Source organism: Notamacropus eugenii, chromosome 5 (assembly GCF_028372415.1).
Source record: "Notamacropus eugenii isolate mMacEug1 chromosome 5, mMacEug1.pri_v2, whole genome shotgun sequence".
Classification (NCBI taxonomy): domain Eukaryota; kingdom Metazoa; phylum Chordata; class Mammalia; order Diprotodontia; family Macropodidae; genus Notamacropus; species Notamacropus eugenii.
Genome location: NC_092876.1, coordinates 12,219,855 through 12,242,367, shown reverse-complemented (window position 1 = coordinate 12,242,367; position 22,513 = coordinate 12,219,855). Strand labels below are relative to the sequence as shown.

General features: G+C 57.2%; 4 protein-coding genes across 17 annotated transcripts; 3 read left to right on the top strand and 1 right to left on the bottom strand.

The window, feature by feature from the left end:
- Window positions 1-600: 600 nt before the first annotated feature.
- On the top strand, window positions 601-5,488 carry FCGRT (Fc gamma receptor and transporter). Of its 10 annotated transcripts, none has more exons than XM_072607300.1 (7): window positions 601-693; window positions 3,072-3,161; window positions 3,341-3,586; window positions 3,672-3,947; window positions 4,558-4,830; window positions 4,948-5,073; window positions 5,186-5,488. In XM_072607300.1, the coding sequence occupies exons 2-7, from the start codon at window positions 3,080-3,082 to the stop codon at window positions 5,269-5,271; spliced, it is 1,089 nt and encodes a 362-aa protein (XP_072463401.1). In that variant the 5' UTR covers window positions 601-693; window positions 3,072-3,079; the 3' UTR covers window positions 5,272-5,488. The 10 variants fall into 10 exon arrangements, with proteins under 10 accessions (XP_072463401.1, XP_072463396.1, XP_072463400.1 ...); XM_072607295.1 differs by lacking the exon at window positions 601-693 and adding an exon at window positions 1,983-2,070; XM_072607299.1 differs by lacking the exon at window positions 601-693 and adding an exon at window positions 2,272-2,351.
- A 127-nt stretch (window positions 5,489-5,615) lies between these two features.
- Window positions 5,616-11,114, top strand: RCN3 (reticulocalbin 3). Of its 2 annotated transcripts, none has more exons than XM_072607306.1 (7): window positions 5,616-6,055; window positions 7,786-8,029; window positions 8,641-8,843; window positions 9,514-9,686; window positions 9,883-9,943; window positions 10,044-10,246; window positions 10,330-11,114. In XM_072607306.1, exons 2-7 carry the CDS (start codon window positions 7,788-7,790, stop codon window positions 10,435-10,437), a joined length of 990 nt encoding a protein of 329 aa, XP_072463407.1. In that variant the 5' UTR covers window positions 5,616-6,055; window positions 7,786-7,787; the 3' UTR covers window positions 10,438-11,114. The 2 variants fall into 2 exon arrangements, with proteins under 2 accessions (XP_072463407.1, XP_072463408.1); XM_072607307.1 differs by having other exon boundaries at window positions 6,004-6,120.
- NOSIP (nitric oxide synthase interacting protein) lies at window positions 10,631-16,843 on the bottom strand. 2 transcript variants are annotated; one of them, XM_072607309.1, is made up of 9 exons: window positions 16,660-16,843; window positions 13,352-13,422; window positions 13,104-13,209; window positions 12,362-12,443; window positions 12,133-12,286; window positions 11,923-12,047; window positions 11,633-11,725; window positions 11,441-11,549; window positions 10,631-11,336 (listed from the first exon to the last, which is right to left on the bottom strand). In XM_072607309.1, the coding sequence occupies exons 2-9, from the start codon at window positions 13,419-13,421 to the stop codon at window positions 11,245-11,247; spliced, it is 831 nt and encodes a 276-aa protein (XP_072463410.1). In that variant the 5' UTR covers window position 13,422; window positions 16,660-16,843; the 3' UTR covers window positions 10,631-11,244. The 2 variants fall into 2 exon arrangements, with proteins under 2 accessions (XP_072463410.1, XP_072463409.1); XM_072607308.1 differs by having other exon boundaries at window positions 11,633-11,820; window positions 16,660-16,830.
- Window positions 16,844-17,085: 242 nt separating this feature from the next.
- PRRG2 (proline rich and Gla domain 2) lies at window positions 17,086-21,987 on the top strand. Of its 3 annotated transcripts, XM_072607304.1 has the most exons (7): window positions 17,086-17,379; window positions 17,985-18,087; window positions 18,451-18,662; window positions 19,452-19,497; window positions 20,661-20,802; window positions 21,220-21,342; window positions 21,493-21,987. In XM_072607304.1, exons 1-7 carry the CDS (start codon window positions 17,086-17,088, stop codon window positions 21,509-21,511), a joined length of 939 nt encoding a protein of 312 aa, XP_072463405.1. In that variant the 3' UTR covers window positions 21,512-21,987. The 3 variants fall into 3 exon arrangements, with proteins under 3 accessions (XP_072463405.1, XP_072463404.1, XP_072463406.1); XM_072607303.1 differs by lacking the exon at window positions 21,493-21,987 and having other exon boundaries at window positions 21,220-21,473; XM_072607305.1 differs by lacking the exons at window positions 17,086-17,379; window positions 21,493-21,987 and adding an exon at window positions 17,396-17,796 and having other exon boundaries at window positions 21,220-21,466.
- The last annotated feature ends 526 nt before the right edge of the window (window positions 21,988-22,513 follow it).

Here is a 22,513-nt window from a genome sequence, read left to right as displayed (position 1 = left end):
AGATCAGGGTGTCTTAGCGGACCACAGGTTCAATATAATTCAACAGTGAGACATAGCTAAGAAAGGTAATGTGATCTTGGGTTTCAGAAAGACACAGTATCCAGGTCAAGGGAGGTGATGGTCCCCTGTGCCCTCCTCTGATTAGACTTCATGTAGAGCACTTGGACTCAGGTCTGGGAGCTATAACTTAAGAAGAACATTTCATAGTCTTTCTAGGGTACCATTCTTTTCTCCCAGCCTCCGGTCCAAGCAATGTAAGGAACGGTTGAAGCAACTGGGCATGTGTCCTCCGGAGAAGAGAAGCCTGGGACCGGGATCCTCCAAATGTTCCAAAGATTGCTGAGTTCAACTTTGGAAAGGGCTGTTGTGCAGAAAAAGTGTCAGATTTGTTCCATTTGTCCCATGGGGAAGAGCAATGGGGCCACGGGGAGAAGTTGCAAGGTGGCAGATTTGAGCCTTCCTGATGTAAGCAAAAAAAAAAAAAAAATCCCTGATGATGGCAGCTGTCTCCTAGTGCTATGGGTTGTGTGCGAAGATAGCAAGCTTCTTGTCACTGGAGTTCTAAGAAAGATTGGCCGATTCCTTGGAGCGAAGGTTGTAGACAAGATTGTGCACGATTGAGTTGGACCAGGAACCTCCTAGATCCCCTCCTGTAGAAGGTGCAGCTCTCTCTGGGTCTGGAAGGAAGCAGAGGTGAGGAGGAAATGCATTTCAGGCTTAGGGGAGAATAGAGAGGCAAGGAGAAGGAGGTGGGACCTATTTGGCAGGACTGGAGTGTAGAGGAAGAAGATTGGAAAGGTAAGCTTGAACTAGCTTGTGACTTTAAATGGCAGCCAGGGGGTTTCTGTATTGGACCCTACAGAGAGGAGCGAGTCACTGGAGGTTAGATTTGTATTTTAGGAAATTCCCTTTGGCAGTGGGAGGGATGGGAAAAGAGAGACATTCGAGGCTAGAAGACCAGTTAGGAAAGAAACAAACATTTATTAGGCACCTACTATGTGCCAGACTTTGGGCTAAGCCCTTTAGAACTATTTCATTTGACCCTCACAACAACCCTGGGAGGTGGGTGCTGTTATTATCCTCATTTTATAGTTGAGGAAACTGAGGAAGAAGGTAAATGACTTGCCCCAAGTGACAGGTTAAAAAAAGAGGGAGTTTGGAAGACAGGCTGATTTGGGGGTGGGAGATAACTTCCGTTGTGGTTATGTCGGGTTAGCTGCGTCTACAGCAATGATGTGAAGCTTAAATAGAAAGGGATCCAATAAACCTTAGACAGTGAAGTCGGCAGCAGCTTATTGACTAGAAAGCCACATATCAACATTATCTATGTTCTACTGTATTGTTGTTTTCCTTTGTTAATTATTTCCCTGTTACATTTTCTTCTGCTTTGGGATACACTTCAAAGTGTTGCTGGGTGGCTTAGAGGACAGACACCAAGACACAAAGTCCAAAGGAATTGGTGATGTGGGGCTGGAGCTCAGGAGAGAGTAAGACTGGAGATGGAAGGCGGGGCTTCTTATATAGAAATGAAAATTAAACTTGTGTGACCCCACGAGTGGGTCATTCGATAAACCATTTATGAAGCGCCAACTACATGCCAGACAATGGGTCCAGCGCTGGACCTACTGTTGTGGTTGTGTTTGTCCTTCCTTCTGGAAGAGGACTGTGACATCAGGATGATGACATGACTTGCAGTTGACTCTGATTTGAGTGAGGGAGAGCTGTGCAAGGTCACCTACCTCACCTTCTTCTCCTGAGCCACCTGGATCCAGTGGCCCGACCTACAGAAAAAGGCGAGGACGATCCCCTTGGAGGAGCCCTCCTCTGATGGGAAGGCAGGGCTCTTAGTGCCCAGCCCTGGGCCCTTTCTGTGTCCAGCGGAGGCCAGTTCTTCCCCCGAATCTCGCCTGCCCCCAGCCCTGGCCGGAACCGGGAGGGAGCGGGATATCCTGGGAGCTCCCAGGCTCCTCCTCGCAGGTGTTTCCGCAATCCCAGCAGCTGCCTCTGCCCTGGGGGTTCATTATTTACCTCTGGAGTTGCCAGCCCTCTAGGCCCCACCCCGAAGTTTTTGTGAGTTCGGACCCCCCCCCCCCAGTCCCACCCGCCCGGGGCCACTGAAGGGGCGGATCCCGATGGAAGCCCAGCCCCTTCTTCTCCCTAGTTATTGGGGCTCTCTCCCCGCCCTCCCCAACCCAAGGAAAAAGCATACAGATCCAAATACAGACAGGTATACAGACGGACGTGAGGACAGACAGAACCACGCACGCTCCCTGTCCTTCAGAGAGCCACTGAGGGCCGGGCCCGGGGGCAGGGGAGGGTCCGGGCTGACAGCCCGTCTGGCAAGGCTCGCTGTATGACCTTGGGCAGATGCTTGCCCCTCTCCGCCACACGGGACATTGGAAGGGGCAGGGCGGTTGCCCGGGCACGGTTGGATAGTTTTGGTCCTGTCTCCACCCACTGCTAGAGGGGAAGTGGGCCAGGGGACATTCCCGGAACGGAGGTGGGGGAGTGCACGGCGCAGATGGAGCAGGGGTAGAACGGAAGAGAGGGGAGGCCGAAGTTCCAGCCGGGGTGGGCTGGGCGTGGGGGAAGGCAGGATGCAGTAGAGGAACTGACCGAGGTCAGTCACGGGAGCCCCAGGCCAGCGTGAGCGGGGCGGGCCGGGCTGGGCTGGGGAGCCCGGGGCTGGAGGCGGACATCGGAGTGCCCCGAGGGGACGGGGAGCCAGGGTGCCTCGAGCAGGAGGGGGAACTGGGGGGCCTAGGAAGTTTGGTTCTCGCGGGGGCGTGGCCGGGCCTCTGGGATCCTTGGGGGAAGTGGAGAAGGGGAGGGCACGGTCCGACGGAACATCGCGTTCCTTTAGGGGATAGGGCTGGGGGAGAGGTTAGAACCAAGGCACGTGTAGGCCTCCCCATGAGGGGTGGGGCCTTCAGTAGTTTTGGAGGTGAACGTGCCATCGCTGGTGGGGAGTGTGGGGTGGTGGTAGAGGTCTCCCCGTTTCTGATGAGCCGCACTGATTGGGGTCAGCACCTGGGTCCATGGAGTGTCTGTGACTCAGTTTCTCTCTTCAGGTCTCAGCATGGGTAGGCCCTTTCCTAACCCCCAGGGTCTCCCTTTCCTATTGTTGCTGCTTCTCCCAGAGCTGAGGGTGCTGAGTGCAGGTGAGGGAGAGAGGGAGCCTGGAGCCTGGGAAGGGTTGGGAGGCAGGGCTGCGGGTCACAGGAAGCCCTGCGCTCACAGCGTCCCTTCCCCCTTTCCTGTCTCTCCTGGCTGTCCCTGTGTCTTTTCTCTCCCATGCTGTCCCTGTCCAACCTCTGGCCGCCTGACCTCGGACCTGCAGAGGCACCCTCCTTGTTCTACCAGCTCACTGCCGTATCAGTGGCCCCTAAGGGGACTCCCAGGTTCTGGGCCTCAGGGTGGCTGGGTCCCCAGCTCTTCCTGACCTATAGCTCTGGTGGCAATGCAGAGCCCTGGGGGGCCTGGCGCTGGGAGCCTCAGGAACCCTGGTTTTGGGAGAAGGAGACCTGGTACCTGAAGACCCAAGAACGGTTGCTGCAGGAAGCCCTGAGTCTCTCTAAGAAGCAGGGTGAGGTTGGATGGATGCTGGGCTGGAGGGGGCTCCTGGAAGGGGGAGCTTCCTCCCTCATATCCTCATCTGGGGCCTCCCCCAGGGGCCCACACTTTTCAGGGCCTGGTGGGCTGCCAACTGAACCCCGACAACTCATCTCATCACACTGCTCGATATGCCCTGGATGGGGCAGACCTCTTGACCTTTGACCCTGTGTCCAGAGTTTGGTCAGGAGACACTGTGGAGGCCTGGAATGTGAAGGAAAGCTGGGCCAATGAGAGCCAGCGGGCTGAGAAGGATGCAGAATTCCTGCTTACCACCTGCCCCCAGAAGCTCAAAAGTCACCTGCAGAAGGGTCAGGGCAACTTCCATTGGAAAGGTACGTGAGCAGCTGGCATCAGAGTTGCCAGAAGTCACCACAAGTCAGTGGACTCCAAGGTCTGGCTCCTACCCAGGCCAGAGAAGAAGGAGATGGACAGAGAAAGAGGGCAGCGGGATCCTGATGCCCAGTACCAGAAGGGGATCAGGGATGGAGTCCCCCTTACATAGGCAAAGAAGAGGTGGACCAGGGAGGGTGAGGCTCATCTGGGGGAGGTCTCAGAGTCTGGGGGCTGCATCACAGAGCTGGAAGAGATCTTTGTTATTCATTTCAGTTTTATCTGACTCTTCGTGACCCCATTTGGGGTTTTCTTGCCAAAGATACTGGAAGCTCATTTTACAGATGAGGAAACTGAGGCCAACAGGGTGAAGTGACTTGCCTGTAGTCACAGTTAGTAATTGTCTGAGGCCAGATTTGAACTGACTTCAGGTCTGGGCACCCTGTGCACTCTGGTGCCATCTAGCCGCCCTGTACAGACCTTAGTTCCAACCCTCCACTGATGTGGGAACTGAGACCCAGACAGGAGAAGGCACTTGCCCCAGGTCACCCAGGTGACTGACTTGGGGGCTGGTCTTGTGGGTGCCATTGATCTGGGCTCATTTTCCCTTAGAGGCCCCAGAGGTGCGAGCTGGAGGCCATGTCGAGTCAGGGTCCACCCAGTCCATCCTCACTTGCCAGGCCTTCTCCTTCTTCCCACCGGAACTGGAGCTGAGCTTCCTTTGGAAGGGGCAGCCAGTGGCTGCGAAGGGAGTGGAACCATGGCCCAACGGGGGCGGTGCCTTCTATTCCCGGGGCACTCTGCTGGTTCCCTTTGGGGATGAAGCCCTCTATAGCTGCGTGGTGCAACACCCTGCACTGGCCAGCTCCATCACTGTGAACTTCGGTAAGAGCAGGGGGCTTCTAGGGCCACTGGATCCTTGGTCCCAATTCATCAATCAACATTTCTCAAGCACTTTGTACGCCCACTGATCAATCCTTTCCCACCTCCCCACACCTGCAGAGGCGTCTGGCGGACTGCCCATGCCGATCAGAGTCAGCTTGGTGGCAGGCTCCCTGCTCTTCCTGGTGTCCCTGGGGGCTGTGGTGGCTTGTGTGGTGATCTGTAGGAAGAGAGGAGGACGCCCAGGTAAGCCGTGGTCCGGAACTCCGCTGGGGCCAGGAGAAACAGAGGAGAGATGGACCTCAGAGCCTTGCCCTCTCATCCTGGTTCCTCCTTTTCTTTTTCTCGCCCATTTTAGCTCCCTGGATTTTCCGGAGGCGTGCAGGAGACGACGTGGGGTCCCTGCTCTCGGCCCCAGGGTCTCCCCAGGACTCCAGCCCCTAAGATCCCGGCGTCCTGCCTGGCTGCTGCTGGACCCCCTCTCCACCCTTGCAGGGGGTTGTCTCTGGATGCTGTGCGATCCCCTGATAGAGTCCTGTCTCCCGCCCCCTCCGCATCCTCGGCCCTTTCCAGGCAGCCCTCCTCGATTTCACCTTTGACAGTGCAGAAATGTTGATATACTCCTCTCTCCCAAACAAAACAAGAGGCTGTTGGGTCCAGATCTCTGCTGTGTCCTTTTCTTCCAATTCTGTTTGAGGGGAGTCAGAGTGGGGATTCACCGTATGGGGGGAGGGGAAGTCCTTCCCGGGGTCTAACCTTCGTCTCACTTGCTGCTGCTGCGCAAGCTCCTGTGGCTGTGGCTGCAGCTGCAGCAGGGATTGCTCGGCACCGGGGGCGGGGCTCCCCACTGAGTTCTGTCTGTCCCGCACGCCTGCCTCGGGTTTGGAGCCCCAGCTGCGTCCCGGGCCCCGAGGCTGCTGGGAACTGTAGTTTCCTAAATGTTCCGCAGGCATTATGAACCAACGGGAGGAGGGGATGGAGGCCCCCTCCCCCCTCCCCCCAGCAGATACCGCCCCTGGGCTCCCACCCTGCGGACGTGGCGCCGTGAGCCCAATGAGCGCCCAAGAAGGGGAAGGCTCCGCCCCGGCCTGGGGCCTGAGCGGCGGGATTGGCTGGAGGGCGGGGCCACAAGGAGCCTGCGATCCGGGCGGGGGGATGAAAGGAGGGAGCAGGGAGCTGGGCTCCCTCTGAGCTAGCGCCGAGGGACGGGACGGGACGGGACGGGGTGGTGAGGAACCCCGGAGTGGAACGCGGGCCCCTGCAACCCCACCCTTCCCCAGTCCAGTCCTCCAGGCAGCCCCTCTCTGCATCCCTAGTCCTCTAGCCCCTTTCTAGATCCCTAACCCGCCCTCCATCCCCTCTCTGGCCCCCAACCCTTTCCCCAGTCCTCCTCTGTGCCCCAACCCACCCTCTGTCCCCCAACACTCTCTCCGTCCTCTCTCTGTCCCCCAAGACGCCCTCCATCCTCCCTCTGGCCCCCCAACCCTCCCTCCATCCTCTCTCCTGCCCCCAACCCTTCCCCCAGTCCTTTTCTGTGCCCCAACCCACCCTCTCTCCGTCCTCTCTCTGGCCCCCAAGACGCCTCCATCCTCTCTCCTGCCCCCAACCCTTCCCTCAGTCCTCTGGCCCCCAATCCTTCCTCTATCCCCTCTGCGACCCACAACCCACCTCCCTTTCTTTCTGGACCCCCAATTTCCAACTCCTCTGTTCTCCAATCAGCAGCTCTACTCCGTGCCACCCCCATCCCCCAGCACATGCTCCTATTCCTTTCTTTGTAATCCCTGCAATTTTGTGCCCCTCTCCCCTATGCTCCTTTGTCCCACATCCCTTAGCACTTCTGTGCCCCTTTCCCCAGCCCCTCAGTCCCCTAGATATGTCCCAATACTCTTAGCTAATGTATGCCTCCTGTGCCATCTCCATTCCTCTTTGTGCCACTACCTACTGTCCATGCCTTCCCTGTGCCCCACCTCACCCCCTCAATTCATTCTCCAGCTCTCACCTATGCCTTCATCCCCAGTCTCCTTTCCGTGCCACTCCCATTGCCCAGACCCTATCTTGCCCTCAGACCCATCCCCCACTATGTACCCCTGCCCCCTCTTCTAGCCCCTCTGTGAGTTCTTAACCTATTTCCTAATCTGCCACCCCTGAGCTATGTCCTCCAGCTCCTTGGTGCCCCATAGTCCCCACTCTATATCCTAGTTCTTTCTTGTATGCCTATCCTCCACCCCCCTCTGCCCCCTTCCATGGTTACCCAGTCCCTTTCTGTACCCTACCCCCTCCCAACCCCTCTCTATTAAACCCTGGCCCAATCCTTTCCCTCTGCCCACTGCAGCCCCCTTCTCGCTTTCCCTTATCACTATCTCACTGCATCCTTTGCTCTTCCAGCTCCCCCAATGTGCGGCTTTCCCTTCTGCCCACCATTTCTCCTTCTGTGTTTCCTTCATCCTTCCACCAACACCAGTCTCTTGTCATCTGTCCCCGTACCCTTATCCATCTCCTGATCTCTAACCCCAAAGTTTGCCTTTCTTTCTCTTTTTTCACCTGCTCCCTCCATCTTAAGTTAACTCATTTCTCCTAGTTTTCATCTAGCTACACCTACTAGCTTTTCAGCCCTTCACCCCTTTCCTGCATACCTCCCATGCCACCTCCACATCACCCTGGGTGCCTCCACCCCTGTCCTCTACTTTTTGTGACCTCCCCCCCACCCTCCGTTGGTGCCTTTGTCTCCCCCCCATCTCTTAGACCCTCTCTGTACCATTTCCCATTGCCCAGCCCAGTAACCCCCTGACCCTTTCCCACTTCAGTATCACCACCTCCTGTCTCATGCCAATTCCCTGCCCCTCCCCACCACTTTGACCCATTTGCCATCTCTGGACCCTGTCCACCTCCTCCTTTCTAATCATCGCCCAGTCTGTCCTGGGACTCTGTGCTCAGGCCTTCTTGACCTCTCTCCTTCAGGAATGACGTGGCTGTGGTCACTGCTGCTGCTGGGGCTAGACCTGGGCAAAGAGGCATGGGGCAAGCCCCCCCCAGATACCGGGGTTCCTCTCTCAAGCCGGGTGCACCAACAGGCCCCACTGAGTGAGGCCAAGCATGACGATACCCATGGAGACTTCCAGTTTGACCACGAGGCCTTCCTGGGCCGGGAGGCAGCTCGGGAGTTTGACCAGCTTAGCCCAGAAGAGAGCAAAGCAAGGCTCGGGTATGAGATGCGCGCACGTGCGCACATGTGCACGTGTGTGTGCGTGTGCGCGTGTGTGTGTGTGTGTGTGTGTATTACTACTGGATGGGATTGATGTGGCGGGGGCGGGGAAGTTAGCATCTCCTGCCGTATAAGGACAGTGGAAGAACCATGGGCTGTTTACCCTACAGCCAAGAAGGCTGAGGAATGAGTGGTTGTGGGTGCGGGGTGGCTTTGAGATCTGTTCTCAAGAATTTGGAAGGGTTGTCAAGTGGAAAGGATTGGCCTCCGAGGGGAGGGGTGTGGGGCGGAGTTAGGGAGGAAGGGCCTTGGAGGAAAGGGAGGATGATTTAGGTTCAATGTCAGGAAAACTTACCAATGAGGGTGGAGTCTACCTGGGCAGAATGGGGGTGTCACCCCCTCCCTGCTGAATAACCACTTGGCTGGGGGGTGGGGCTTAGCGAGGTGGTCACCAAGGTCAGGTCATTCAATTAACAAGCACTTCCGGGCCACCCAAAAAGGCCAGTCCCTGGCTTCAAGGAGCTCGCATTCTACCAGGTCCCTGTTCTCTCTGAGGGTGCTTGACCCCCTCCTTGTCACCCCCCCCCCTCCACCCTTGCACTCCGCTGCAGGCGGATCGTAGATCGAATGGACCGAGATGGGGATGCTGATGGCTGGGTGTCACTAGAAGAACTACGAGCCTGGATAGCTCACACTCAGCAGCGCCACATCCGAGACTCGGTTACAGCTGCTTGGGACACCTATGATACTGACCAAGATGGCCGTGTGGGCTGGGGGGAGCTGCGCAACATCACCTATGGTCACTACCAGCCTGGTAAGGAATGGAGCCTCCAATCCCTTGGTCCCTCTGGCCTGGTCTCTGACCCTGTACCAGCCAGCGGCCCCCCCAGAGACTCAGGCTGTGCCTGCTGCCCTTGCCAGGCCTCCTCCCTCCTTCCCCTTCTCTTCTGAAAGACGCCTTTAGCATGCAGGGCTGGGAAGGTAACCCCAGCAATGTGGTGTGACCAGCGTCAGTCACTGCCTGCCTTCTGGCTTGCTTTAAGTGCATTCTGTGACTTCATCTGGGGCTCCTGGAATGGGGCTGGGTGAGGGTATCCCCTGAAGAGTGCCCTCTCCCCCAATCTCTTGATGAGATTACAAGGTGTGCTTCATACAATAGACACTGTCCTGAGCTGGAACAGACACAGCTGGGCTGGTACACGCAGACTTGAACTTTTTTTTCTGACTGCATGTGGCCACTATCCACTGCCCTTGGCCAGGAGGAGGGGAGCCCTCTGGTTCCCACATTAAATGGGGGTGGCGCCTATAGGCATGTAGGCCTTCAGAGCCTCCTTCTCCTCCTAGGCTCCAGGGCTCAGCTACCTGTCAAAGTCTCTCACAGGTCTCTCCCTTGAGGCCCAGTCCATGGCCTGGCCTTCCCTTGCTGGCACTCCCAGGGAGGGGAGCCCTGCCTCAGTTCCCTCCTCTGTCCCCCCTCATCCCAGGAGAGGAGTTCTCCGATGTGGAGGATGCAGAGACCTATAAGAAGCTTCTGGCTCGAGATGAGAGGCGATTCCGGGCAGCTGACCAAGATGGGGACCTGCAGGCCACCCGGGAAGAGTTCACAGCCTTCCTGCACCCCGAGGAGTTTCCCCACATGCGAGACACTGTTATTGCTGTAAGGATGCTGGCGCTGTGCCACCTCCCCCACCCCACCCCACCCCATCCCACCTCATTCTCCCTTTTGGTCGCAGATGTTGCCTGGGAGGGAGCCCGATTCCTCACCTTGAAGAGGGCTGCACCCTGCCAGATGGTCTCTCAAGACCTATGACCCTATGATCTACAGCCCTTAAGCCTGGCTCCTCTTCCCCCAGGAGACTCTGGAGGATCTGGACAAGAATGGAGATGGTTATGTGCAAGTGGAGGAGTATATAGGTGAGACTGCTGCCACCGTGGGAGTGAGTGGAGGGAAGGGATGCTCTGCCCTGGCCTGAAGGGATCCTGACACCCTTCCTCCATCTCCCCACATGCCCAGCGGACCTGTACTCCCCAGAGCCAGAGGGAGGTGAAGAACCCGCCTGGGTGCAGACAGAGCGGCAGCAATTCCGAGATTTCCGGGACCTAAATGGGGATGGACACTTGGATGGTCGTGAGATTGGGCACTGGGTACTGCCCCCAGCCCAGGACCAGCCGCTGGTAGAGGCTAATCACCTGCTGCAGGAGAGTGATACTGACAAGGTGGGAAGCTGGTGGGGGTGGGGGGAGTGGGCACCAGGGCCTCGCCACAATGGGGCCTGACACCTGACGGAACCTCCCTACAGGATGGACGCCTGAGCAAACAGGAGATCCTGGGCAACTGGAACATGTTTGTGGGCAGCCAGGCTACAAACTATGGTGAGGACCTGACTCGGCATCACGATGAGCTCTGAGCACCCTGCTCTGCCCTGCAGACACCAGCCTGGCCCCAGCGCCCAGCCCAGGATGCCTAGATCCGATAGACTCCAACCAGCACTTACTAAATACTCCTGCCCCTTTTTAAAATGTTCTTTTCAGTTCCACTCTCACCCTTCCTCTATCCTTCTCCCACTCATTGAGATGGCAAAAATGCCCATTATACACATATTAGTTAGCAAACCCTCATTTATTAATGGTGACTGTGTGCCAAGCACTAGGCTAGCGTGGGCTAAGAGTCAGGGCCCTCCCAACCACAACATTGCTTCAATCTGTCCCATTCTTAACCACCCAAGCTGGGGAGCCCCAGGATTCCTGGTAGAGAACTTGGGGGCCCATCTTTATAGACCTAGGGTCTAGGAGTCCTAACCCAAGGCTCTGAGCCTGTTCTGTGGATCCCCTGGAGATATTTCCTCTCTGGACCCTTTCTGGGTGTACACCTTTCCTGGTCACAAGTCACAGCTCCCAGACCTGGCCTGCAGCATTAGGGTCGGAATTGGGGCCCCCAAACAAAAGAGTGGAGAAAGTGTGAGCCCCAAGTCAGCAGAAAGGACTGATTCTCCTTAGGCCCTCCTTCTAGGCCTCACAGCCCACCTTCTGACCACGGATGATGGGTGGGAGGGAGGGAGGGGCTCAATAAAAGCTGAGGCCTCAAGTTCTTGGAATCTGACTTATTTTGAGTTGGGCAGGCAATGGGACAGCTGGGTGCACACAGGTGCCAGGGAACCAGAGGCTAACACATTTATTATCCGTTTGTTATGTCCAGAATCAGGCCCTCCCTCCCCCTATCCCTCACTGGGCCCCTTCAGGCCTGCATTACAGGGCGAGACTTCTTGGCCTCCAGCTGTACCCCAGAACCTGCAAAGCCAGTGCCACCCTAGGGAAGAGGACAAGTGTGGGTGAGGGCAGTGATGGGGCATCAGGAAGACAGAGGGGCAATGGAAAGGAGTTTGGGGAGAAAGGACACAGATGGCCACTTACCCTCTGGAGTAGGATGATGTCCTTGTCTGTTAGTGGAACCCCGCTGATGGGGTCTACCATGTCTTTGCGGATCAGACGCTCTACACACTCCACAGTCACTACAGCCCCCCTAGGAAAGGAGGGAGGGAAGGTCGGTGAGGCCAAGCTTGCCAGGCCTCTGCTCACCCCAGCCATGAGGAGCCCACAACTCACGAAGGTCGCAGGACGGCACAGGGGGTAGAGTTGCTCAGGCTGTCCCGTGTCACTGCGCAGACGTAGCGCTCGCTCCGAGTGATCAGTCCCACCCTATCCACGGAACCATCCACAGGTGTGAAATGGACAGATATGAGGTCTGACAGGCGCAAGGGTTTTCCGGACATTGGGCATGTCACGATGCGCGACTGCTCCCGACACATGCACACACAGAGACAGAAGAGGTGGGCTCAGAGGAAGGGCTTCCTAAGTTTTGGGGTCAGCATGGGACAGGGGTAGTCTTCTCTCACCGGCTTTTCCAGTTTGGTGGCCTTAGCTTCAGGGGTCAGTGATGGGATCCAGAAACTGGGTAACTCCTTTGCCTTCTCCTTGTCCCCAGCCTCGGGGCCTGAGTTGGGTCCTAGTTGAGGCTCTCCTGGGGTAAGAAGAACACCTAGCTTAGTGTGATGTGGTGCTCTGCCGGGCAGGGAGCAGTGGGATGGCCCATGGCCCTTCCTCACCTGGGCTGGCCCCCGTTCGAGGGGTGAAAGGGTTCAGGGGCCGACTGACGATGGCCGCCTCCTTTTCCAGAAAGCCCCGGAGCTGGTCCTGGGCAGCTGCACGGCTCAGCTCTCGCCGCTCCTCCTTCTGGGCACCTCGCTGCTTCTCATAAGCCTGGGGGGAGGTGGAGGATCAAGCCTGTGGCCCTCTGGGCCCTTCGGGGTTCCCTTGCCTTCAGGGGCCCTTTACCTTTGTCTGCCGGGCAATCTCTCGCTTCTGGTGCAGGATGTACTCCAGGATTGCTTCACGCTCATAAAGAAAGCCATCAGGGCTGCAAGGCACATGGGCAGGCAGAGTCACCACAGAGACAGGAGATGTCCCTGGAGACCCAGCAGCCACATATGGAGGCACCAATAAGGACCAGGGTAAATGCAGAGATGCTCAATCACTGGTGTGTGCTCGCACCCCCCATACAATCAACGCTGACTGAACTTGGTATACGCCATGTGCCGGGAACATCCACCAGATACACCACAGACAGGGCCTCAGTGAGTTTGCAATGTAACAGAGAGATGAGGGCCCAGGCCCCATAATTTGGGGAGCGCCACCGGGACAGCATGGGTATGTGGCTGGGGGAGGGGGAGAGAGAGCATACCCCCAGTTTGGAGCCCCTCTCTGCTCCCCATTCACCTGGACCCAAGCATCTAGCTCTCTTCTTGCAAGGCTGAACTCAAGGGAAACCTTCTGCAAGAGGTCTTCCTGATTTCTTTAGCTGTTTGTCGTCCCTGCCCCTGCTGTACACCACTCTGGCCATCTCTGCTGACCCATGACCATGCCACAAGCTCCACTAGAAGGCAGGGCCAGACCAAGAAGGCCCTTCTAGGCACAGAGGATGGCCTGGGCAAAGGAGGAGCTGATAAAGGGCTTAAGCACTGGCTGGCAAGACCAGGGATGGAGACGAGGACCAAGGACCCAACCCTCCCCAGCTCACGTGACCACAGGGTCGTGGCAGGGCTGCAGAGAGAGGCAGCAACAGTCAAAGTCCTTGACAGCATCCCGACTCAGGCGCACATTCTGAGTCCCATAGCCCGAGGCCGCTGGAAGGGGAGACATGGGGGCACTGTGGGCCCAACACTAGAGAAACCCAGACCCGCCCCCCCCGACCCCCCACCCCAGCGGCAGAGCCAGAGACAAGGAAGTCTTCAGGGAGGTCCTGAGAAGGTCCCCCCCCGCCATTACCAGTGTCTTTTTTCTTCTCATGATATGTGTACACAGCGCCAGCAGTGCAGTTCTTCCCGTGACGGGTCATTCTGGGAGGAAAGAGAAGCGGCTGAGGGCCCAGCCACTGCTGCAGGGGACCAGAGCCAAGGGCCCAGGATAGCAGATCTTGACCTTCAAGGCCATCTTGGCTAATCCCCCCTACAATGATGCAGACAGGGCTCCCTGGGCCCACTCTCTTTGGTCCTAACCACCAGGACGTGTGGCTTCACCTGGATGAGAAATCTCCTCTTGCCTGGGGGATCATTTTTGGCATAATTAATACTAGTATCTGAAGGGGTGATATGCCAGGCTCACATCTTTTCTTCTCCAATATTCAACAAGTATTAAGTGCCCACTATGTGCACTAGGTGGTGAGGACTGAAGGAAACCAATGGTCTCCACCTTCAAGGATCAGTTGTTCCACTGAGTGGAAACGTGAGCCCAGAGAGGAGAGGCCCGCTGAGCTGCTTGGGTCCGCTGGGCACCTGGCCCACCCTGGCCTGGCTTCTCTTCTGGCCACCTGTTCTCTCACCAGTGAGCTCCTTTGCCCTGACCTCAAAGGCTCCTCCAAGGTCCTCTCTCTTGGCTGCCAGGACACTGAGGGCTCCTGCTTCTCCCCCGACCTCTCTGACCACTGCCAAGTCTGGCTGTCTGCCTGAGGCCCTTCCTCAGCCACCTTTTCTCTACATACTCTTGCACTACTCAACCATCTCATCTGTGCCAATAATCAGTGCACTGCACACAGCAGGCCCTTAATCAGTACCTCTGGATCGAACCTCTTTCTAGCTGAGCCCCAAGGATTTCACCTCTGCTTGCTGAACATGCAGGCAGACCTTGGTCAGTCTGATCCAAACTCACCTAGTCTTCCCCAAACTGGCTCTCCCATTTCCCCAATCTCCTGGCCTATAGCTCATCACTCCCTCCCCTCCCACAGCCCATGACTCACTAGGGCTGAGACCCTGATAACTCCCTCTCATCATTGTTATCTCCTCACTACAGGCACACAGTCAGTACTTCTTTGTCCCAGTCTCTGGCTCCTGCCCCCTTCTTTCATGCCTAACTATCCATATTCCATCTCTGCTAACGAATCCTTTGGGGTTTCCCAAGGCCCAGCCTCCCCCTGTAGCAGGCGATATCCTGGCCCCAAATATGCATCCTTGGTGCTGGCCTTGAGTTTCTAGATCTGTTCCCCACGCTCACTCCTGGGGTACAACACTTTCCTTTTCCCTTTCAGTCAAGGCTCTGATCAGGTTTGGCCTCCACGCTAGGCCATCGTCCCTCAGTCCAGCAGGTCAAGACCAAGGAAGCAGAGTCAGCAGTTCAGCTGCTTGGGGGCAGCACAGGGGTTGGGGCATTCCATTTCCAAGCCTTTGCATTGCCGGTTCCTCATGCCAAGAATACCTTTCTCTCCTTTCTGGCATCTCTGGCCCCCTTCAATGTGAAGCCCTTTCTGACCCCCTAGTGACCTTGTATTTAGTGTAGACGCGTTGTTTCCTCCAACAGACTCTAAGCTCCTGAGGGCAGGGCTCTCAGCCTCCATTTTCCAAGGTACCCTGGGTCATGTTCGAGGTGAACACTCAACTGGGAGCCTCAAGCCCTTGAGATCAAATCCAGCCCTTGCCATTTACTAGCATGTGACTTTAGCCCAGCCACTTCCCCTGTGTGTCTCAGTTTCCTGATATGTGAAAGGAGGTCCAAGGTCTCTGTCTGGCAGACTGTCATGCTCTGGAGGCACATTTAGATGGCCTAAGTTCCTCTACAGTAAGAGCCTGGACCAAGTGGCATGGGTGGCCCTGGGAGAGAGCCCAGATGCCTGACCACCAGCTAGCAATGGCCCTAGGGAAGGGATCTCTGGCCAGATGCCCTGAGGGTACTCCTGGGCTTCCTCTCCTCTCTAAGATCTAGTCCCTTCCAACTCTCCCTCTCAGTTGATCTCCTCATTCCCTCCCTATCTACCCTACCCTACCAAACTCTTCCTGTGTGTTTTTGTTCCCTATTCACCAGCTGGGATCTCACCAACACCTTGATAGGCCTGAGATGGGCCAGAAAAAGGCTGCCAAGACATAGATCAAGAGCTGCCTGGGACCTTCACATTCTAGGGTCACACAGGTGCCACCCTAGGTCTTCCTGGCTCTGATTTCAGGGATCTAGCAACCAAAGCACACAGGCACATAAGGACTGGCTGAAGGCCCTGGGGATGGATGAGAGCTGCCTTCAAGTATGTGAAGGGCTACCATGTAGAAAATCCCATGACATCTGACTTCTTTAACTGCAGAAGGTAGCACAGGCAGGATGGGAAAAAGCTGGGAGATGCCAATTTTGGACCCCTGGCAAGAAATACTTCCTAACAGTTGGAGCTGGCCAGGAATGGGCTGGGATTCTTTGGGAGGTAGTGGAGTCCCCATCCTTGCGGATCCTCAAGCAGAGATTGTCTTTAAACTCTCTCAAGGGACCAGATGGCCATTGAAACCTTTTCCAAATCAAACCTCAGAAGTTCTGGGAAAACCTAACCCAAACATCACCTACCCCAAAAGGCCTTCTCTGAGCACCTCCCTGATGGAAACAACCAACCACTCAGACCTAAGGGTGACCTGACACACCTAAGGCACCGTGCTGCCATGAAGCCTGAGGGGAGGGATCCTGTCTCATATAAACATTGTCTCCTCCTATCACTGAGCACAGAGCAAGGATTTAACAAGGTTTTATAAAAGAATGAATGCAGCCTAGGATCGAAAAATACTATGACGTCACATTACTTCCTCTGGCAGATTTTCAGTTCCCTAAGATTTCTTCTGAGTTCAAATCTAGACTCAGACGTTTACTAGCTGTGTGACCCTGGGCAAGTCACTACCGTTTTGTCATGTGCTACGTGAGCAGGAGAAAGAGTGGCAAACCTCTCCAGTACCTCGGCCAAGAAAACCCCAGATGGGGTCACGCCGAGTCAGACAACAGAACGGCAACAAAAGGGGGTGGCTCAGCGGGCTCTGCTTGAAGACCCCGAATGACAGGGAGCTCACTACTTCTCAAGGCAGCCCATTCCACACTAGAATAGCTTTTTAATTTGTTTGCTTATTTTTAAAAATTGGGTTTCGCTATCACAGGGACGCGCGATGTCCAGGCTGAGGCCCGGCCCCCCCCCCCAGCTGCCCCCCCCCCCCCCCGCAGTCCCCTCCCCCATTCCTCCCGGGCTGGAGGCCCAAAGAACCCGACACTAAGAGGGGCGGGCCGGAAGGAGCACAGAGCCGGGGATCTCTAAGCACGGGGGAGGCCTCGGGCGCCCGGCTCACCTGGGCCCGGGATCCCCAAGAACGAACAGGAACGCTCGGGAACGCCGCTCTCACAGCTGCCCACCAACGGCCCTGAGTCCTCGACGAGCCGGAAGTGAGGCGCCACCAAACCCCGCCCCTCCGGCTGGCCCGCCCCCTTCCGCCGTCCCCGGAAGCGCACCGCCCCCGGGCATCCGCCACGTGTCCCCCTTGCCTCCGTTCCCCCCGGGCTCGCCATCCGCTCCACCAAGGTTCCGGGAAGTGGCAGCCGGGGGCGGGGCTGGAGGTCCCGGCCCCACTCCCTGAATCTGGGCTGGTCCCAGCTGGGCCTGGGCTCCAGGGCTTGTGGCCCAAACGGCTGGGTGATGCAGGGAAATTCCCAGAGCCCCTAGAGAGTTCTCAGTTTCCTCCTCTGGCCATGGTGGTGGTGTGTGCCCGTGTGTGTGTATGTGTGTGGTGGGGGTTAGGGGTCACTGGGGATCCATTCTTCCTGGCCCAGGCAAGGAGAAGGGAGGGTTCCCCCGTCCTGATGGTCATGGTCAGGGTCAGGTCAAGTCTATCTTTCTACCTGGCTCCTTTAAACACCTGGGCCTGAGCTGGGCCCCACCCCTCCCAGGTGGGGCCCCACCCCTTCTCAGCTGCGCTGGCCACCTAGGGCCACTGGGAGCCGGCTCCTGCTCCCTCACCTTCTGGCCACACAGCCCCCAAATCTGGGCCCTGTGTGGTCTCTTCCCTGGGCAGGTGAGTGAGTCACTGGCCAGGAAAGCCTTTTCCTAAACCTGCCCTTTGTGGAGGCCACCTCTCCTTGGCCTGAGAGTTCAGGCCCCCAGGACTCCATCCCTTTACGGCTCAGGTGTTCAGGCATCTGCTTTTCTCCCCTACCCCCCGTAAAGATCCAGACTCTTGAACCTCTAGCTCTACATTCTGGGGGACACAGTAATCCAGGCCTTCATTTAACTCCTATCCCTCTTAGAAACTCAGCTGCCCCCTCACAGCCCTAGGTCAGGCAGTTGTCTGGACTCTTTGTTAACCAAGCCTGGGGCTCTCTCTCCACAGCCCAGGCCTCTCCTATAATCTTTGCCCTCGGATATGGGATGTGATATGTGACCCTTGAGCAGTGAGCAAAGTCTGGGGAATTCCGAGCTGGGAGTGGAGAGGGTGAGTTGGAAAGGGGGTGGACCTGGTCTGCCTGCCAGCCTGCCAGCAACCTCAGCCCTGGCCCTGAGGCCCCCTAGTGGGGAGAGTGGATTTCCCTCTGATGGTACTCAGGTGTACAGGTTGGGGGAAGTGAAGATCGTATCCCTATCCCTACAATGATTTGTCTGTCTGTTGGGGGTGCTCCCTAGGTTGGTTGTCTCTACCCCGATATGAGGGGCTCCCCATTCCTGCTACTGCTATACCTCGGACTGACTTCTCGAGCCTCTCAGCCTGACCTCAGGAAAGATCATGGTGAGTGCCTAAAGAAGGATCAGGGAAAGAAGAGGGCAGGAGTGGACAGGGTCAGCCACAGCTGTCTGCCCACTGAGCATCCAGGTATCTGGTCCCTGACCCTAAGGAACAGCGGATGCCCTGAGTAATCCTCAGGTATTTGGGCCACTGCCCTTATTATGGGCAGGCAAGTATATGGTTTTCTACCATTCTCTCTGGGGGTCATGAAGACATCTGTGCCTCTAAATTCATCCCCCAGATCTGAATAGATAGTCCTCTGCCTTTACTTTCCGGGTCATCTGTATCTAACCTACCAGCATTTTCCCCTACCTCCAACTCAGAGACCTGGGCCAGCTATTTACCAGTTCCCTTGCCTGACTTTAGGTTCTGCTGCTGGCCCGGATCCCACAGCTGTGTTCTTAGGAGCCCCTAGAGCCCAGAGTTTCCTGGGGAGTGGGCCTGGGCCTCGGCGCTTCCCCCGGGCTAATCATTGGGATTTGGAGCTTCTGACCCCTGGGAACTTGGAACGGGAATGCTGGGAGGAGCAGTGTTCCTGGGAAGAGGCTCGGGAGGTCTTTGAAGACAGGACCTTGACGGTATGTGAGGAGAACCAAGGTCAGGCAGGCTGGGACTGAAACCTGGGCTCTAGATGCCCAGAAGTGCTGGGCCTGGAGAGCCAGTGGTAGAATGGGTTCAAGATCATTATCCTTGAATGCCAGTCATGGTGGACTAGGTTTAGGGGTCTGGGAGGTATAGGGAACTGGCCTGAGAGGCCAGGGAATTTGGGGTGCTTAGTTAGGGATGAATAATAGGGCAGGGACTGAGGTGAGATGGGGGGAAAGGGCAGGGATGCCTAGTGATAGGGCAGGGTAATTGACTGATTCCTTAAGGGTTTGGAGGTTAGAACTAGGGTGAGTATTGGGGTAGGGAATATATTCTGTGAATCAGAGGGCAGTTGAAGGGCTGGGCTTGTACTTATGACCTGTAAAGATGAGGTCAAGAATGGGGAAAGTAAAGGGTTGGAACTATGGTGAGGGTAGGGAGGGGTTATTGGGACCAGGGGTACCAGAAAGTGGGTGGGTACTGGATTGTGTCAAGAACCTGGCCTCAGAGAGATCACTGAAGAAAACAGAAAAGTCTCTTGGGGGTTGGGGGGGGTCCATGTGGGTGGGTTCCCCCAACCCTGTCTGCAATGCCTGTAGGAGGGGTGGGGCCTGATCCTGGGGGCTAGGCCTAACTTGTCCCAAAGCTCTGGGGGAGCCGGATCTAGAAGGGGTGGGTGGGTACCTGTGGGGAGGGGTGGAGCCCAGGAGGGGGCGGTACCAAAGGGGCAGGCTCTGCCAGGACAGTGGGTAGGGCTTAAATTGCCTCTGCTTCTGCCCCAGGATCTCTTCTGGGAGACCTACCCCTTCAATGGGAAGGGTGGCGCTGGTGAGTACCAGGTTAACCCCTGGGGACCCCACCCCATTATTATGAGCCCCACCTCAGGAGGAGGTCCTGGGAGCCCAGGGCCCACCCCTTCCTTAACCAATTCAACTTGATACCATGGGATCCAAGCCAGACCTAGGCCCTGCCCTCATCCTGTCTCCAAACCTTAAATGGCCCAGCTGGATCTTGGGGATCCTGAGGCCCTTTGTAACCTGGGCCCAGCCCACCTTTCTGGGGCTGGGGCTGGGCTCCCTTCCAAGCACTTTGCAGGCTGGCCTAACTGTCTTCCTTCTGTTCCTCTCTCGACTTTCTCCTCATTTTCACTTTGTAGGAGGCCTAGTTTCCTTCCAGGCTTACCTGACAGGCCTCACCTCATTCTCCCAGTGGCTTGCTGGCCTCTGCTTTGGTTTTGGCTTTGGTCTTCTTTTGTATCCTCTTATAGTTAGGGTGACACTATGTATCCACTTGCTTTGTATATCATTGTGAGACTACTTAGGGATACTTTATATCTATTTTGTTTCCACTTCTACACAGACACACTTCTCCAGGGCAGACCCCACTGTTGGCTTTTTGAATCCTCAGTTCAGAGTACCTAGCTCAACCTCACCCTAGTTTAAATGCTTATTGACAGAAAAATAATTATAGAAAGAGTGGGAGAGATACTCTGGTTGTAGACAAGAGTCTAAATAAAATATGTGTAAAGAAAATCCAGGTGAATTTCTGGGAGGGGAAGCCTAAAGAGGGGTCAGAATCAGGAAAGATCTTCAGGAGCTGAAGCTAGAGTGGAGTGAGGAAGGGTGAGCTTTCCAGACACAGGTGAGAGAGCCAATACAAAAGAACAGAGAGGGACACTCCCGGGCAAGAGTAGTAAGAACTGCAGCTCCAAAGTTTTAACAGAATAAATCTTCCCTCCCCATCACTAAAGGCACACTAGGGGCCTATTGAGGTAGTGGGAAGTCATTCTTAAGGTTTTCATTCCCTAAGGAGAGTCTGGTGAGGCTGGACGTCTGGGGGTGGGGTGCTTGCTGCATCATTCCCTCTCCCCACCCCCAGCCCAGTAACCTTGTGTTAAGAAAGTATGAGCCCTAGTAATGGTGCTGAGGTGAGAGTGAGATCTCAACGGCTCCAGAGACCTGACCCGCCCTCACTCCTTTCTTCTCCCACAGGGCATGCCCGAGTGGATGTAGCAGCACTGGCGGTGGGGCTGGGGGCTGGCCTACTAGTCTTGATCCTGGCAGCCTTGGGCATATTTTGGTGTCTACATAGGCGGAAACAGTTGCGTGGAAGCCCTGGGCCCTCTCCCCAAAGGTGAGGGGCTGGGGAGACCAGAAGCTGGGGCTAGCCAGGGGCTTCCTTCTCACTTATTATGATGAGCCTGGTAGCAAAGGCTAGCGTTGTGACTGGAGGTGGGGCTCATCGGACACGTCCAGTGGACTCTAGTTCATGGAGGAGGCCTGGGTCCCTGTGGATGGGTGGGCCAGTCTTGATGGGCAATTTTTTTCTCCTTCAGTCTCCATCTAGTCGGATCTCCCCCTCTCTGTCCCTTCCCCCCCATCTGGGTCTCACCTGCCTGGTCTTGCCTAGTAATACTGTTCACAGCGTTACTCTCCCCTCTTTAGGATCTTTATCTCTCTCACTGGCTCTCTCCCCATCACTTCTCTCTTTCCTCCCCCTCTTTTTTTGAGCCTCCCCCTTCAGGGGCTGACTGTCTCTCCACACCTACAGAGCCTTGCCTGTGACGGAGGACGTGCCCTTGACCCCTTTGCCGCCTGCCCCCGGCCTCCCCACTTACGAACAGGCATTGGTAGCCTCGGGGGTGCACGACGCCCCCCCGCCCCCCTACCAGAGGTACCTGCACGGAGGGGTGGAGTCTAAATGGAATCCCTCCCGGGGGCGGGGCCCGCGGGACGACAACCGGGGATTGGAGGAGAAGCCTTGGGAATGAAAGCCCCTCCCCGGCGCGCTTCTGACTCCTTTTTCTCCACCTTCTCCCCGTAGCACTCCGCGGCCCCGCTGAGAAGACGACCTCCCCCTCCCCCTCCCCCCAGGCCAGCCCGCGCCTTCTCTGCCCCGTGACACCCCCCCCCCCCCCGGAAGCTCAGAACGGGGAGGCTGGAAAGGATTTGTCTGGGAAGTCCACAGCCCTCCCTCTTCTCTTTCCCCCCTGTCCCTGCGTGTGCTCGGGCCCGGTTCCACACACGTGGCCCTCTCCCCCTTCAGGACACACGCAGGCTTCTCGTGTGTGCCAGGCTTCCCAGGGCACTAGAGGTATGTGCACACGTGGCCCAGCCTCGGTGCGTGCACACCGACGTCCGAGTGGGACAAGTCTCTGTAATGGCGCTCCCGCCCCATCCACATAGTGGCCGGTGCCAGTCTCCCCAGGGGGTGCCCTAGGTGTGTCGCAACTTCTCCGGGATAGCTGGTGCGTCCCTGCCCCTTCGGAGCCTCGGTCTGGCCAGTCCCAATCGTACCGGGGGGAGGGGGAGGGGCCGCCTCTGCCTCCCCTTCCTCTCCCCCCCGCCGCCACCCCTGGCCTTGGCTGCCCCCGCTCTGGGCCCAGGGGGAGCAGCGCTCGGGCAGAGGCCGGCCTCGCTCCGGCACGTCGGGCGGGCCGCGGCCGCGTCTGCGCGCTAGCTGCGGCAGGGGCGGGCCAGGCTGGGGCGGGCCAGGCTGGGGGCTCCTTTCTCCAGCCCAGCCGGCCTCGGCCCCTCCCTCCTCCCTCCCTCCCTCCGGCCTGCCGTCCCTCCGCCCGCCGCGGCCCGCTCGCTCCCTCTCTCGCGCTCCAGCCTTCGCTCTCCGGCTCGGGCCTTTTTGCACATTTGCATTTGCACGGGATTGTGGGAGGAAGCGGAGCGCAGCCAGCCAGCCCGCCGCCCCCCGCCCTCCTCCCTCCTCTCCCCTCCCCCTCCCTCCCGCCCTCCTCCCTCCTCCCTCCTCCTTCCCCGCAGCCAGCCGCCTTGTGCAAAGATGGCTGCACCGTGAGCGAGGAGGCGGAGGCGGCGGCGGCGGCGGCGGCGGC